The following is a 15728-nucleotide window of genomic DNA, read 5'->3' as shown; positions in this document are numbered from 1 at the left end:
GGGGGACGCCGAGCTCGCGCTCCCCGAATTGCTGCTCCGGCAACAGCCTCGCCGGCTCGTCCTCCTCCGCCCGAGCCGTTGGAGGCTTCGGGGTCCCAAAAGGCGGGGCCGCCAGGTGCCTCCGGTCAGGTGTTCGCCCGACGATCAAGCCAGGGGCGGCAGCAGCGGCGGCGGCGGGAGCCGCGATTCTCCCGTTGGCACGCACCCGGGGCTCGCTTCCATTTCCTAACTACCGTCTGGAAGACTTCGAGCAAAAGCAACTTCGGAAACGGTTTGCAAGTATGCCAGGATTACAGCTGTCAACAACAAAAAGCCTCACGCCCCCACGAAGCCCCCACGAAGCCCGAGAAAGAGCCTTGAGCAGCTGGAGGGATTTTTATTTAAGCGTCCCAAAGGAGCGATGTAAACATTTTGTACACCAGGAAGGGAGGCTTCCTTTTACCGAATTGGTCACGGCAGTAGCCAAACTCAGAGCTCCCCATGTTATTACGAGGTTGGACTGGAAAGGGGGGAGGGGCTGTCAGCACTGGCCACCAGGCAGGGAGGGGCAGGGATCTTCTCCAGCCAGCAGAGGACACGGGACCTTCAGGCTCCACTGAGCAGCAGCGAAAGGGCCGTTCGTGGCCTCTGCGGCCCTACTCGCCTTCTGAAAATGCAGGGACCCAGAGGCTCTGCGTGCATACACACACACACACACACACACACACACACACACACACACAAATTCCCTCCCTCCCTTCCTGGAGGAACACAAAACAAAGCAAGGTCAAGGCAGCCTCCTCCCTCACTGCTGACTTTGCTGTTCTGGCTTGATGGGGTGGAAATCAGGGTTCCTGGTCTGGCAGAGGCGGAGCTGGAGGCAGCAGTGAAGTGCCAGGCTGCGCCTGGCGTCAGCAGAGCAAAGGCGTCCCAGGGCGGCCCTGAAGCCATTTACCCAGCAGGAAGGCTGCTGGCCCCTTGGCTGCTGGCCACACGCAGCAGCAGGCTTTCCCCCGAGACGATGCGGCTGCAGGGTCAGCCCAGCCAGGCTGCACTCTTGTGGGCAAGGGATGCGCCCCAACAGGCTGTGCATAAAATGGGAAGTAAGTCTTTTGCAAGTCTTCATGCGGACAGCTCAGAGAAAAGCAACAAGTCTTCTGGTGCTGAGTGAAGAGGCCGAGTGGTCCTGGCTCCCAGGCACAAGAAGTTAATCATTACGAGTGGTTCCTCTCTTTCCCGGCCAGGCCACGGTGGAAAAACAGGTAACCTCCAGGACACAGGATGGCAGTGGCAGGGTCCCCGTCAGCAGCAGCGGCTCCTCTGGCCACGCAACCCCCTGCTTCTGAAGGGAAGGGCACAGGCAGCCTCTCAGTGAAGGATGGCCTCTGCAAAAATCCTTCCAAACCTATGTCCCAAATTTCTTCTGATAGATGGGTGGTGGCAGCTGGGCTTTGATGTCCATCAGCGGCCGCTCCGTCACCACCAAAGAATTGTCATCCAGGAAATCCACAAAGAGGAGAGGCTGGGGAGGGGGAGCACAGATGGGGAGGGCAAGGAGAGAAGAAACAAGCAGTAAAGTTAGAAGGGGCTTTGCTGGCACAGCTGACTGGCCCTTCACCTTGCATGCCTGGCAGGGATAAGAATGCAACCGTGTTGAGCTCCCCGGCGTTGCCAGCCACAAGAGGGCTTCTACCCGCCCCCCTGGACTTTCACAGTGCCTTGCCACCTTGTGACACACACACACAGCAACACAGAAGCCATCAGCTCTCTGCTTCCCACAGGAGCCAAACACCATCTTGTTCCTGCAGCTGCCCAACAGCTGCAGCCCTTTGCTTCCATCTCTCATGCAAAGGCAGAAGGGGCTGCCAGAACACAGTCCCTGTCCTCTGTGGCGGGCGTTTGTGTGAACACAGGCCCCGTCCCTTGCAGAGGCCTGGCCTTCTGATGAAGAAAAGGGCTGTTTTCCACGAGAACTTCCCTGGCTCAGGCACAGGATGGCAACCTCCCTTCTGTTCTACTAATGGGCCAGGGGCTCCTCAGCTCGGGCTTCAGCAGCTGGCACAACACCCCTCTCCCAAACTGTCCAATATGCCCCAAAACCATTGCTGGCAGTGGCCATCCCCGTTCCTGTTTGGCAAGCTGATTACTTGAGAACACTTACCGGATCCGTTGAGGGCCCAACTTCTCCCCTGGAACTACAAAGTAACCTTCCAGGCTGGGTTTGCAGAACTTGGGGGGGGGGGAGATTCCTACTCTGCAGGTGCTGCTTACCCAGCCCCACATAAAAGGCCTCCCCTTCTCTCCTGGCGTAGAAAGCTCGCTGCCCAAAGACCCACCTGGAACTTCTTGCAGATCTTGAAGGGCCGTCCGTGACCGCACTGGATTGTTTTCACATGTGGCGCTGGCTTCTTTGAGGCCGCAGCGTCCTCATGCAGTGGCTGGAGGAGCAAATTAGACCACCACGAGTGCAGTCACTGTCCGAGCTAAAGCACAGCACCCTAAAGGCATGTTTTGCTGAACGGGTCTCAGTGGCCTGGTTCACACTTTGTACTAAGCCGTAACCAAATCAATAACATTCTGGCTGAACCGCCGAATGGTGCTAAACACCAATTTGGATTCCAGAATTAGTCCGCCCCACCCAGTGCGTCTAGATGTGGGATCAGCAGGCCAAGTCCCCACTTTGGGGGAGGCAGGATGTCTGGGCACAAACGGTGCTTTCCCATCTAAGGGAACACCTTGCTTGACCCAGCGGGGGGGGGGGGAGAGAGAGGCATGGGCAACCTTGGCTCAGAGAATGTGAGCCTTTCTGCATCTTGCAGGTCAGAGAGCCACACTCAGTCCCACCCACCATCTACTCACCAGCGACATGTCCAAGATGCAGAACATGTATGTGTCGTGGAGCAAGACATGGGAGGAATGCTTAGGGCGGAACGCGATGTGGGTGATGGGTGTGTCCCGCTCCAGCCAATCCTTGTGCAGGCCCAGCTGCTGCAGCTTCCGGCTCCAGGGTGTGTAGCCTCTTTCCTTGATGCTGAACTCAAACACCTGGAAGCAGGAAAGCCGGTGGGAGAGGGGTGACTCCCCTCTCCTCCCCTCCCCTCCCCCCCCCTAGATCCTGTTCTGAAGCCAGATGGCTCCCATCCCAGCACGAGAACCACCTCCTCCCTTCCCGGTGCTGCATTCAGAGCAGGTTGTCCTCTGGCAAAAGATGCACTTTAATGCAGGGTGTGCCTCTTAACTGCAGCTAATTCCAATGGAAACATTCTGCTCCAACTAGGATTGATGGTGACTGGGCTGCTGACTCCCTAATGCAGGGGTAGGCAACTTTGGCTCTTTTATGACTCATGGACTTCAACTCCCAGAATTCCTCAGTCAGCTGACTCAGGAATTCTGGGAGTTGAAGTCCATGAGTCATAAAAGAGCCGGGGTTGCGTACCCCTGCCCTAATGGAAACCCCCTCCCCCGCTGCCCCTTTCCTGGGTCCAAGAGCAGCAGGTTACTGCCGAAGTCTGCACAAAGGATGGTTGAGTAAGGCTAACACTGCCCTCAACTGGCATTGCCCGGGGCAGTTCTTGGAGGCAGACCTTTGTGTGTGCCAACTCTGCTTTGCCAACCTAGGGAAGAGCAGCCCTTACCTGCTGATCTGAATGTGCAACAATGAGGTTATTGTTCAGCGGATGGATTGCCATTGCGGTCACTGGACACTCATATGCTGGCACAGTGCAGTGAAGCTGGGGAAGGAAGGCGCAGTGGAATAAGGGGGAGAGCCTGCCTTGGCCTTCCCCACTTGCAGGGCTGGTTTCTCCATCAGAGGCCGTTGGACTCGTCAGTGGCTGAGCCGGCTCCCACCAAGCCAACCCAAGGCAGAGTAAACGCAGCACTGAGAGGCCTATTGCCCAGTACTGGCTGCAAGACCCAGACCAGAAAAAGAAGAAGCGGAACGGGACTAAGAGCAGATCTGGTCTGTGGCTGGGCTCACCTTGGTGTTTCCCAAATTATAGATGCAGATTTCCCGGTCTCCCCCTGCTGCAGCCAGCCACTTGCCATCCGCGCTCACCGCCAGCTGCTGCACTGCTTCCAAAGTCTCTGCAGGGAGACACAGATCTGGAGCTGGAGCAGCTTTTCTGATTTCCTCCAGCAAGTCTAACTGCTGCCTATCTTTCTCATCTGGGAGCATCTGCAGAAAACATTTGGCTATTCCTGCAAGAATGTTCAGTATGCCTGCATCTAAAACAAACCGCTGTTACCCGAATTTGGGCGAAGTGTGTGTAGATGCCTGCAGGTCCCTGACTGCAAGAGCGAAAGCACATGCACGCAGCCCCGATCCGATGCCAGAAAAAGGCTGGTGGAGTCGTCGGAAAAAAGGAGGTGGTGGGCTGAGCCGTTCAGCTTGGGAGTCTTGCGAACCTTGAAGAAAACAAACCAGGATTGATGCAAGTGGCTGGGCCCACCAGAGCAAGTCCGGGAACGTTGCCAGCTGGCTGACTACCCACAGCTCCCCCCACACCATGGAGATCCCACTCACTCTGTTGATGGAAATCTGGTCGCTGATGAGCTGAACCCGATGCAGGCAGAACCTGCTAGCTATGGAGTAGGCGATCCATCCGCCACACGGAGAGACGCAGCTGCTGCGGATGTGCTCTGGGCCCTTCGATGAAGTGAGAGGACCAATAATAGTGCAGCAAGGAGAGCCTGCGCAACTGACTCGGCAACAGGAGGGATTCTCCAGACCCACCAACGTGCTGCACAGACCACTCAAGGGGTACTCCTAAGATACCCGTTCCCTTCTTCTTCTGAGCAGAGAAGGCAGCGAAGGATGGAAATGCCAAACCAGGGCTGGACAGAGTTGCCCCAGGTGCAGGATTAGGGCCAGGGTTAGGAAATCACGGCTTCTCACCTTGGCCTTCAGCTGGAGCAGATTCTGGGGGGGGCAGGACACTGGCAGGACCTCACCAGGCCTTCCTGTAACAAGAAACAAGGCAACTTGCAGAAAGCCAGATGCCAGCTGAGGCAGGACATGGCAAAACAGTCCTACTGCGACTGCCAAAGAGGCAGGGAGGTTGTGCTCTTTGCCATGCCCATCATCTGCACGTTGAAGCCATGCGTATACTCACCAAAGGAGTTTGTGGTGCCAAGCCGCCAGAGCTCCAGGTGCTGGGGGTACTGGAAGAGGAGGAGCCGGGCTCTCCTGGCACAGGAGACAAGGCGCTTCTGCAAGAAGAGAAAAGCCACCTGAAGTACCACAAAGGAGACAGCTGGCTCCATCGCTGCAGGATCCCACCCTTCTCTCCAGGGGGAACAGCTCCCCCTCAGCCCAGGAGAAGGGCGCAGTCCGGATACTCACGTGGGGGAAGGTGATTGTGCGGAGGGCAGCATCATAGGACTTCGACTCCACCTTCTCCATTAGGGGTCGGATCACAAGTTGTCCATCCAGCCCTGCCAGAGGAGAATGGCACATGGCTCATAAAGCCACTCTTGACAATTGCCTGACAGCGTGCTTAGTGAGGGCGGGCTCTGTGCATCTCCCCAAAGCACTCTCTGGCCTCTGGCTTCTCATTATCTGAGCCAAGATGTCCAGGCTTCCTGAATAAACCATCACTAGCCTAAGTGGAATTTTCCTCCAATGGGATTTTCCCATGTAGTTTACCAGGAAACAGATAGGGCAGCCTAGAAAAGTAAGTGCCCTCCTAACCATAACGAGTTTGTTGGCGAAGTCCATTTTGCTCTATGAGTTCATGGTGACCTAACCCTAACCCTAAGTGGAATTTTCCTCCAATGGGATTTTCCCATGTATTTTACCAGGAAACATAAAATAGGGCAGCCTAGAAAAATAAGTGCCCTCCTAACCGTAGCCAAGCACTCCGAGTTTGTTGACGATGTCCATTTTGCTCTATGAGTTCATGGTGACATAACCCTAACGCTAAGTCTGTGGTGGCAAACCTATGGCACGCTTGCCACACAGAGCCCTGTGTGGGCACACGCAGTCACCCCAGTCCTAGCCCTTTAGCTGGGTTTTATAAAACCTTTTCGCTTTAGGCCTCCCCCATGTGCAAAAAAAAAAAAGGTTCAATCAATCAATTTCAACTTCTCGCAGGAAAAAAAGATCTCGCAAAGTTGGAATTGATTGAACTTTTTAGTCCCACCCTGTCTGGAGTTAACAGCGCAGCTACGCCCACCCAATGGGCCATGTCCACCTGGCACCCAACGATACATACAAGGGCTTGGGATTGCAGTTTGGGTACTCGATCTCTAAAAGGTTCACCATTACTGGCTTAGAGCAATGCGTAAAGTCATCCCAGCTACCCAAATGCCACCAGACATGGGGAGATAGTCAGGAACACAACTGGTCTCATCTACCTCACTGTGTTCCTTGCCCATCTTCTGCTTATGAAGGACCTTGAGCTACAACCTAGAAGTTAGGCGCCCTACTGTACCTCCAGAGATGAAGGCTGTGGCAGTGTGTACCACCGTTCTCACATCGTGAGTGTGATGCCGAAAGGGTCTCGTCTGCATCCACTGGCGCTCAGAGCTGTCCAGCTTCACCGGTAGCAGCTGGAACTGATACACCATCCCTTCCGATGTGCCAACAACCATGCTGTCTTCTGCCTAAAGAAAACCGGGCAATACCAGGGGTTGAGAAGATGATGCCGTGAACCTCAAAGACCACAAAGGCTCGGATTCCCTCTGGCCAATTATGTCCCCAGCCAGATGCCTGAGAGAAGGCCTTGCTGAGAGACGCAGCTGGCCCTTTGTTTCCTCCTGCTCGATGGTGAGCAACTTCAGCATGTCAAGCTGGACTTGCAGCACAAAATGCCCAAGAATTCCTTTCCAGAAAGAAGCAACCTACAGGGAAAGGCACTTGTGCTAGTCTGGTTGGGTGGAAAGCTATCCTCCAGTTCTATGTGACGAGGCCTTGGGGGGAATCTGGGTTTTGGCAGCTTGTTTGTACTACTGGCCCTACTGCATCAGGATAGAATAAATATTCAATACTCCGATGGGACAAAGACGCTTCTTCCTGTCCTTTTTATCAGGATTTGCAAAACTGCCCACATTTTGCAACTCTCACCCACCTCAGCCACGGCCACGGAAAGCACTGCAGCTTTGCTGATGGGATGCTTGGAGAGCAGAGTGCCCATCACCGAATCCCAGAACTGCACTTTTCCAGCAGAATCCACACTGACCACCGTGCCATCTGAAAGAAAGGCCAGGCCCCACACCAGGCATTTCTGGCTGGGAGGGGCTTCCAGACGCCTTTCTACCAGGATCCGCTGGCTGATGTGCCCTAAGAAAGATGCACGAGGGATGTTCAACGGGGGCAATTAAAAATCAGCCATATTTAAAAGGCAACCGGGAGAAACAGTTGCTCAAACAAAGCCACAGAAAACTCTTTTCTACCACACTAGCCTTTTTTGCTTACCTGGGGGCCCTGATTGACACCAACATCTCCTTTTAGAACACCTACAGAAACTGAACCCAGGACCTTTTGCGCCATGAGACCAGAACAGGCTCCAATGACTAAGAATACCGACACTGCCTCTGCCGGGTGTAACCGGAGCAGTCAAGAAAGCCATCAGAGGGGCTCAAAGACTCCCTTGGCAGCCCAGGCAGGTCCCTCTCAGGTGCTCCTGCTCATTGCTTGCTTCCCTTGGTCCAAACCAGCCGGAGAACTTACCAGTTTCGACGTCAAAGATGTAGAAGCAGTCAATGGAGCCAGCTGCAATCTTGGTCCCAGAAGGATGCCAGGATAGAGAGAGGATTCGCTCTGTGAGAGAAGGGGGGAGGGTCTCAGCCCCAGAGGCTGGAACTGTCCAGGTAATGCTGTTTCCCCACCCCCAGACGGAGAAATCCAGCTGCCCAGGGTGGGATGGCCTTTGGCAGCCACTGAACTCCTGCCTGGAACTTCCAACACTGTACAGTGGAAACAGGCCAGTTGTTGACTTTGGGAACCTAGCCCATAATCACAACTTTGGGCAAAACGCTAAAGAATTAAAGCAGCACAATTATAGTCCTGTTTCAGCTGTTAGTTTTCAACTTGGAGCCCGAAGTTAAACATTTAGCGCCGAAAGCAAACGCTTTTGCTTCTCCCGCCCCTTCCCCTCCCCCGGCAAACGCCTTCTGGACCACCGTCCCCCGACCTTTCTGCCGGTCCAGCTGCCTTTCGAATTGGATTCGATCCGGCCCGACTCGGAGGAGCTTAACGGAGCCGTCCTCGCAGCCCACCTGCGGAAACCAGCCCAGCGTCAGAGCCCCCCGGCCGGGCAGAGCACCCGCGCTCCCTGCCCCGGCCCCTCCGCCCTTCCACGCGCGGACCCTCCCGGCGCCCCCAGGACCCCCGCGCACCGCCAGCTGCGCGCCGCCGGGGCGGGCCGCCATGCTCCAGAGGGGACCCCCGAAGGCGTCGAGCGAGGACTTGACGCGCAGCCGCTCCAGGTCGAACTCCACCACCGCCCCGCCGAGCCCGGCGCCGAAGAGCCGCTCGCCCGCCGCCCAGCACAGCGCCTCCGGGGCGCGCGCCTCGTGGCCCGGGATCACCTGCGGGAGGGAGGGAGGGAGACGGAGCGAGTGGCGGGACCGGCCGGACGGACGGACGGACGCCCCGCCCGCGCCCTCCGCCCCGCCGCCCACCTTCTCCTGGGCGCCGTTGGCCCGCAGGTCGTAGAGCTCCACGGCGCCGTCCAGGCGGGCGGCGGCCAGGCGGCGGGCCGGGCGGGCGGCGGGGGCGGCCAGGCAGCGGACCCCGGCCGGCACGAAGGCGAAGAGCCGCGCGCGGTGCACCTGGAACTCGCCCATGGCCGCCGCCGACTCCACGTGCCTCGCTGGCCCGGAAGCGGAAGCGGCGGAGGGGGCGGCGCCATGGTGCAGCTGGCCGTGCGCCGGTGAGTCCCGGGGCGCCGGGGGGGGCGCCGGGGGGGGGGGCCGCCCCGTCCTGACCGGCTCCGTCTTGCAGGGCGGCGCGCGGGGAGGCGGCGGCGGAGTGGCTGCTGCTGGAGCTGCAGGGGCAGCTGGAGGCGCGGGGCGGCGGCGGCGGCGGCGGCGGCGGCGGGCTGGCCGGGAGGCTGCTGGGGGACCTGCACTTCACCCAGGAGGTCAGTGCGGGGCCGGGGGGGAGGCCGGGGCCGGGGGGCGCCCGCTGACCCTCCTGGCCGTCCCGCGCTCTGCCCCGCAGGGAGTGCCGGTGCTGATCGTGGGCCACCACGTGCTCTACGGGAAGGCGGTGCGGCTGGAGAAGGCCGTGGCCGTCCTGCGCAGGGGAGCCGCCGCGGCCGGCGATCCTCCCGGCCCCGCCGCCTACGAGGTCGCCGCGCTCATCCGTACCAAGATGCTCTTCAAAACGCGCCCCAAGCCCATCGTCCCCAGCGCGCCCAAGAAGGCCTGAGTCCCGCCGGCGGGGCCTCCCCGGTGCTCTTTGGCTGTCAGTCTGGCATTTGGGCGCCCGTCTATTTTCCGCCGAAAGGGGACGGTTTGTTGGGATCCTGTTAACTTGGGGGGGGGGGGGGAGGGACAGAAAAAGGCTCCTCTGTTTACAAAGGTTTATTATTGTTCCAAATTAATAAAAAAAAACTCAAACCTCTTTTTAAAAAGTGAAAATGCAAGTAAAAAATAAATACACTTACAGACAACTTTTAAGTGTTCAACTAGTGTTATTACCAAAGAATACACAGACTTTTAAAATTCATCAGGAGCCCAAAAGGATCAGCCTACAAAAGCTGAAGCTCAGCAGAGCTGGAGAAGAGCGAAAAGGAAGCCCAGCCAAAAGAGGGGCCGGATCCTGGCTCTCCTCCCCAACATGCTTTGGCCTTAGCCAGCCTGGAGAGAGAAGCTTTTCCCTTAGGCAGCTCTTTGTGAAGTATTTTAGCCTCTGCACCTGGCATTTCCTCCTGCTGTGGTCTTCAGGCCTGTGCAAAATGGCAGCATTGGAAGAACCTCCCTCCCTCCCTCTCCTGCCCACCTTTGAGGACCACTGATTGCCCTTCCTCTGCATCAAAATTATCAATTGGCACACTGGGCATAGCAAGAAATGGCCCGGGCAAAGATGCTGAAGCAGGAGTCAGCTTTACTTTGTTGCTCTGTTGAATTGCAAAGAAACCCTGTGAGTGCCTGAAGGCTCTTGGGATGTGTACCAAGGAAAGGGTTGGTCCTCTTGATGGCTTGGCAAATTCGGCATTTCAAGCCAAAAACAAAAAACCACAAACAGACTATTTCCTCATTTCTGGCAAAACCCTCAAACTGCATATCAGAAGCAAAAATTTGTAAATCAAACCTGTTCTGCAAAATATCTAGTTACAGAATGAATTTCTCCACATAAAATGTTCTATAGAAGGCAGGAATACACCTAATTGGAGAAGGGTGTACATAAATACTTTTTTTGGTTCAGAAATTAATGCCCATAGTAGACTAAACGAGAGATGCTGTGATACCCGTTCACCAGTTTGAGTCAATGCAGCTGCCCTCTGAGGACACAAAGAGTTGTGAGGATGCGCCATAAAATGGGGCAGAAGCACAAGAGTCCTCTGTGCAGCACCTGCCTCCCCCCATGCCAGAGAACTGAAGGAGGCTGGAGAGTCTGGGTGTCAGCTACTACCAGGAGCTCCCATTAGCAAGGAACATGTACAGAACCCAGGAGAGCTTTATTCAGCCAGCCTGTGAAGCTTCGCTCGTTCTCCAGCAAAGGGCTCTCCAGATGTGCCAGAGTTTCATTGCTGGCTGGGGATCATGGGCATTGAAGTCCATACTAGATGGTAGCAGATCAGTAAAAGCTGTATTAGTGCATTCAACACCAAAATGTTCAGCAGAATTTGGCATTATAAAAGGTCTTCTCAGTCCATGGAACTTAACTGGCATTCTTTTAAATGTGCAGGCCTTATTTGCAGCTCACCCATATTTCTGATAAGCTAAACGGAGCAGAACATTGTCAGAGTTGGAAGGACCTTGGAGTCCAACCTCCTGCTCAAGCAGGAGACCCGGTACCATTCCAGACAAATGGCTGTCTTGCCATTTGGGGTTTGTTAAAAGGAGAGCACAATTTGGCAATAGATGTACAAAACTCCAGAAAAGTCTAAATTTTTCTGAAACGGTTTAAAAATATTGCTCAAAATGTAGAAACTTGCTCGTCAAAGAAGATGTAAAAACATGCAGAATTCTCAGTTTTAAGAATCCTCTTCAGGCCTGAAACTAGCAAGAGCTGCCTTTCCTCTAAACTCCAGCAGAGGGCAGGCAGGCTCTGCGCAAGGGAGCGGCTGAGCAAACTGGTGTCCACCTGTTCAGATGCTGGCTAAGCAGGAAGCTGGCAAAGGGGGGGGGGGGGTGTCATGTTCCCTCTCAGTGGAGCTGCTGTTTGCAGTAAAAGCTTCCACCAGCCCTGAACTAGAAGCCCTGCGCGTTCCCCCCCAGCCCCTTCTTACTGGAGGAGACAGGCAAGGTGTATGAAGGGCGAGCGGTTTAAGCCCAGAACAGGACGGGAGCCTGTGAAGTATCCCTGCTGCCCCTCAACCCCTCCCAGGTGGAAGTAGCACCAGGGGTGAATTTATAGAAAAGCCCCAGAGAGTTACGAGGACGAGAGGTGTGGACAGAGGTAGAACGTCCTAATAGTGCACACAATATTACAACCGCAGGGTTGCGGACAGGAACAAACCCACCTAAACATTGTTAAATCAAGCGTCATCCATGTGCTCGAAAGCATGTAAATGGTGGGAAACCCGGAGTGGCCATAAGGCAACCGGCTCCTCTCTTTGGCTGCCACGCAGAGGAGGGGGCATTCCCTTTCTGTTGGGCACCTCATTCAGGGCTCTTTCCCCAAAGGGACCTTTCTGGCCTTCCTCCTCCAGCCCCTTCCAACCCACCCCATTACTCCTGCAGTGAAAGGACCGGGAGACGTCCTCCGACTTTTCCTACGGACAGCATTGCCAGAGAGGACCTGGGTAGAGCCACCCTCCCCCCAAGAAGCCTCAACGATGTCTCCCGACAGCGATTCCCCCAAAGCTTTGCCTCTGAAAGCCACCACTGTCACCCACTCAGAAGGTCACCTTCAGCCCCTTCAGGAATGTCTTGTTTGCATAGGAGGGCAGGTGAGCTGCTGCTAAGGTCCTTCAATGAAGTCCAAGAGGGTCTTTCTGCCAGCCCCTTGGGGTGGTTCTGGAGCAGAAACCCTGCTTATCCCCCACCATCACCAACACACACACACACACACACACACACACACACACACACACAAACACACAGAGAGAGAGCAAAGTGTTCCATATTGCTGAGTTTGCCAGCTGCTTCCAGGCGAGCCACATGAAACGCTGTCTCAAGCAAGGTGGGGCCAGCCCTTCCCAAGGCTCAGCCGCACAGGGAAAGTGCTGGTCCATGGAGTTTCTTGCTCGGGTTCCATCCATTGTCTCCCTGCAACATCACACCTCCGCAAAGGCCAAGCCGTACTGCTCCTGCGGCTTGCTGCAGTGCCTGGCCACAATGGCTAGGTAGAGGGTGAGCAGGGCCACCCAGTAGCAGGCGTACAAGATGGCCCCTGAGACGAGGAAGACCAGCTCGGTCTCCGTGAAGAGATCCTGGCGGTAGGCTGTGTACGCCAACCCGCCCAGCAGCACGGCCACCCAGACCGAGACGGGGATGAGACCAATGAAGTTGACCACAATCCTCTTCCTGCCGGAGGTGCCCCAGCCAGACTTGGTGATGGTGGCGATGGCAAACATCTTGGTCGGCAGGAGGCTGGACATGTAGAGTAAGGAGTAGAGAGACATGAAGATCATCTCTGCGTTGCCCCGCAGGAAGCAGGCATAGGTGGCCTTGACGATGCCCACCAGCTGCACCGTCAGGAGAAAAAGGAGGATGTTCCAGACACGGCCACGGTAGAACAGCTGGATGACGGTGGCAATGAGGAAGAACGGGAAGAAGCCAGTTACCACTGACTCGTAGGTCATCCAGAGGTGGTGCTTGTGGAACCAGAGCGCATTATAGAGCCACTCCCGGAAGTAGGACTTGCTCCAGCGGGTTTGCTGGTTGAGCCAGCGCAGGTACCGGGTGGGAGTCTCCGTCAGGCACTTGGAGCGCGCCGTGTACTTCGTGTGGTAGCCCAGGCTGAGGACACGGTTGGTGAGGTGCCGGTCATCCCCAAAGCTGCACTTGCTTCCCAGGAAGGTCTGGTTGTACCAGTCTTCCAGGAACTGCTGCAGCAGGGAGTTGCGGTACATCCCCAGGGGCCCACTGATGCACTGGACGCACCCAAAGTAGGACTGGCAGGCCCGCTCCACGTTGAATGCCATCCAGTACCGCACGCTGCTCAGGAAGGAGATCCAGGAGTCATACTTGTTGAGGATCTAGGAGAGAAGGAGAGGCGTTGGGGCTGTCCTGCTCTTACCGGTCCTTCCTCCAAACTCGGTTTTCCATGAGAGGACTGCTCAAACTTTGCATTTATTTCTGGTTTAATAATTGTTTATTAAATAAATTAGCTAGGATTGCATGCAACACTAAGTCACAACTGTAGTTTGCAATGGCTGAGTAGAGCATGAATAAGCATGTCATAGAATTGCAAAATATCCAGGATTAAATAGAAGGGCCAGATTCTAAAACAACACAGAAATCAGGGCTGGGCAGAAACAGAAGCTTCCTCTCCCTGGGACCCTCCCCCCTCCCCCGTGCTCCCTGAGCTTTCGCACCTTACCTGGACATCTCCACCAACACCACCGACACGAGAGTTCTCCTCCAGGATCCGGAGCATCTCCACAGTGCAGGCAGGATCCAGAACGGTGTCCGAGTCACACACCTGCCCAGGAGAAAGGACCATCGTGGCCCAAGGGAAGACTTACACACAAGGAACTGTTCCCCTTTGGCAAGGCTTGAAAAGCCACCAGGAGACAAGAGTGCATCAAGGAGAGACAGCAACATGCACAGATTGTCCCTTCAGATGGTGCCTGTCACACAGAGCAAGGGACTGGCATGCAGCAAATCTTCTCCTTGTCGGTCAGCACAAGAGTGTGAACATGCCCGCGTCTTTTACATGTGAATGGGAAAGATGAGCCCAGCCCCAAGGGGCAGGAAGGGGGTCTGAAAGGGCGCCATCTGCTGGCAGTCTCTGGCAAGAAGTCCCTTCCACTTGAGAAATGGGGAAAGTGCCTCTCTTTGCCAGGTCCAATGGGCTGAGGAGACCCAGCTTTTTAACCCGGGCTCCACATTCACAAGACACCTGCTTTCTTCTTCAATGGGTGCCAGGGTGGGGGTGGCAGCAGGACAGAGAGGAGAAAGAACAGGAAGGCCTTGCATGCTGGCACCCACCTGCACATAGTCCACTGAGTCCCCCAGCGCACGGAAAGCTGTGTACATGACCTCCCGCTTCCCCCCCCACTTCTGCATGATACAGGAGTGGGTGTGGTTGCGGACAAGGCTCTGGATGTGCTGCATGGCCTTCCGATGGCCACCCTCTGTCTCATCCACCGCCTGAGCGTGGAAGTTGCTGCTCCAGATGTAGCAACTGGTCTGCTCTGAGCCCATCACCTCCTGGAAGATGTCCAACATGTAGGCGTCCTCCTCCCCATTGCCATCCACCACCATCACCACCTTGAGGCTGGGGAAGGAGATGCGCTGGACGGAGCGCAGGCATTTGCGCAGGTAGTCTGGGTCCTCCTGGTAGGCAGCGATGCAGAGGGCCACCGAGGTTTGCAGCTTCAGAGGTCGCCCCTCCAGGCGCATCTGCCGGTGCTCCAGGAAGGCGAAGAAACTCTGGATGAAGAGGTGGAGGCCCAGGATGGCTCCGTAGAGCCCAAAGGACAGGTAGTGCTGCTCCGTGTGGATGAACTGGTACCCTGTGACATAGGCAGCCAGGATGCCCCCCAGCACCGTCACGGCAAAGAGGGTGGTCCCCGAAACACGCAGGGCTGTGGGGAGGCTCAAGGGCATCTGCATAAAGAGGAGGAGAGGCCCGCTTACAGAGCTGGTAATACCTCTCACCCATGGCGGTGCGCACTCCAACCCCATCCGTGTACCCCGCTTCAGGCAAGAACCCGCACTCTCACCGCTGCTCCTTCCCGGTCCTGACGGAGGCCCGGAGCTGGGTTCTGCATTCCTCCCAGGCGGGCCCTTCCTCCGTGCGGGCGGGCAGGAGAGAGGGGCGCTTGCCCAGTTCTGCTCCTGAGACCCGTGGCAGCCCCCAACACACGCAGCAGCTGCGCCGCGCACAAGCCCGTCCAGCCCAGAAACGGGGAGGGGAGCGATACAGAAGAGCGCCGCCCGCTCCGAGCTGGCTCTCGGGTCCGGACAGAGCAGGGCGGCAAGGCCACGGCCACTGCCCTTTCCTACTCTACTCCATTCCCAGGAAGCCCGACGGAGCCGACTCTGAGGCGGCCCGGTGCAAACGGGGACGGCGAGCAGTTGCAACACGTCTGCCCGCCTGCTCGCTCTTCTCCGGTCCGCGCCGCCCTTCCCTCCCGCCGCCGCCTCCGTCGGCAGCGACATGTCCTTCTTTGTCGCCTATCCTGCCATGCAGCCCGGACATGGTGCCACCCAGGCGCCTCTTCCTGAACCCTGCCCGGAATCGCTCGAGGAAAGGGATGCGTCGCCGCCTGAAGTGCCAAGGAGCTGCAGGCCACCGAGCAGCATGTGTAGAGAGCGCCCTCCCCCCTCCCTCCTCCCTCCAGAATACAAGCGGGGTCCGGCCAGGGATCCTCCCCACCTCTTCCCAGAGCGCGACCCACCGTGCCGTGCCGTTCTCTCTCGGACTCCGAGCAGCGCGGCGTTTTAAAGCGCCCGACCCGGGA

The 15728-nt window shown here is 56.7% G+C and overlaps 3 protein-coding genes across 4 annotated transcripts; 1 reads left to right on the top strand and 2 right to left on the bottom strand.

Annotated features, from left to right (window-relative positions):
* Nucleotides 1–361: 361 nt before the first annotated feature.
* Nucleotides 362–8825, bottom strand: UTP4 (UTP4 small subunit processome component). Of its 2 annotated transcripts, XM_083370819.1 has the most exons (16): nucleotides 8605–8823; nucleotides 8320–8511; nucleotides 8115–8199; nucleotides 7652–7741; nucleotides 7050–7261; nucleotides 6414–6585; nucleotides 5324–5415; nucleotides 5094–5190; nucleotides 4877–4941; nucleotides 4505–4627; nucleotides 4227–4386; nucleotides 3959–4065; nucleotides 3615–3710; nucleotides 2839–3024; nucleotides 2316–2417; nucleotides 362–1501 (listed from the first exon to the last, which is right to left on the bottom strand). In XM_083370819.1, exons 1-16 carry the CDS (start codon nucleotides 8767–8769, stop codon nucleotides 1385–1387), a joined length of 2061 nt encoding a protein of 686 aa, XP_083226945.1. In that variant the 5' UTR covers nucleotides 8770–8823; the 3' UTR covers nucleotides 362–1384. The 2 variants fall into 2 exon arrangements, with proteins under 2 accessions (XP_083226945.1, XP_083226944.1); XM_083370818.1 differs by having other exon boundaries at nucleotides 8320–8825.
* On the top strand, nucleotides 8772–9599 carry CHTF8 (chromosome transmission fidelity factor 8; the record flags this gene model as incomplete). The annotated part of the gene is made up of 2 exons (XM_083370278.1): nucleotides 8772–8855; nucleotides 9146–9599. Coding segments are annotated over 2 exons (294 nt in total), but the record flags the coding sequence as incomplete, so codon positions are not given.
* Nucleotides 9600–11614: 2015 nt separating this feature from the next.
* HAS3 (hyaluronan synthase 3) lies at nucleotides 11615–15101 on the bottom strand. Its single transcript, XM_083370792.1, has 3 exons — nucleotides 14251–15101; nucleotides 13640–13741; nucleotides 11615–13295 (listed from the first exon to the last, which is right to left on the bottom strand). The coding sequence occupies exons 1-3, from the start codon at nucleotides 14947–14949 to the stop codon at nucleotides 12372–12374; spliced, it is 1725 nt and encodes a 574-aa protein (XP_083226918.1). The 5' UTR covers nucleotides 14950–15101; the 3' UTR covers nucleotides 11615–12371.
* Between the last annotated feature and the right edge of the window lie 627 nt (nucleotides 15102–15728).

The sequence above is a fragment of the Vipera ursinii genome, assembly GCF_947247035.1.
Source record: "Vipera ursinii genome assembly, chromosome: 10".
Taxonomy (NCBI): domain Eukaryota; kingdom Metazoa; phylum Chordata; class Lepidosauria; order Squamata; family Viperidae; genus Vipera; species Vipera ursinii.
The sequence above is the reverse complement of the archived record's forward strand: the minus strand, read 5'-3'. Positions and strand labels throughout refer to the sequence as shown.

Bases quoted from the DNA above. Each gene is read 5' to 3' on its own strand.
- UTP4 (XM_083370818.1), bottom strand. From the start codon at position 8,769: ATGGGCGAGTTCCAGGTGCACCGCGCGCGGCTCTTCGCCTTCGTGCCG. The intron at 8,200-8,319 runs GTGCGCGGGGGT...TGGTTTCCGCAG, and splicing joins CCGGCGGCGCGCAGCTGGCG to GTGGGCTGCGAGGACGGCTC. The intron at 4,387-4,504 runs GTGAGTGGGATC...GTTTTCTTCAAG, and splicing joins ACCAGATTTCCATCAACAGA to GTTCGCAAGACTCCCAAGCT.
- HAS3 (XM_083370792.1), bottom strand. From the start codon at position 14,949: ATGGGGTTGGAGTGCGCACCGCCATGGGTGAGAGGTATTACCAGCTCT. The intron at 13,742-14,250 runs GTGGGTGCCAGC...TCTCCTGGGCAG, and splicing joins ACTCAGTGGACTATGTGCAG to GTGTGTGACTCGGACACCGT. The intron at 13,296-13,639 runs GTAAGGTGCGAA...CTTCTCTCCTAG, and splicing joins GTGTTGGTGGAGATGTCCAG to ATCCTCAACAAGTATGACTC.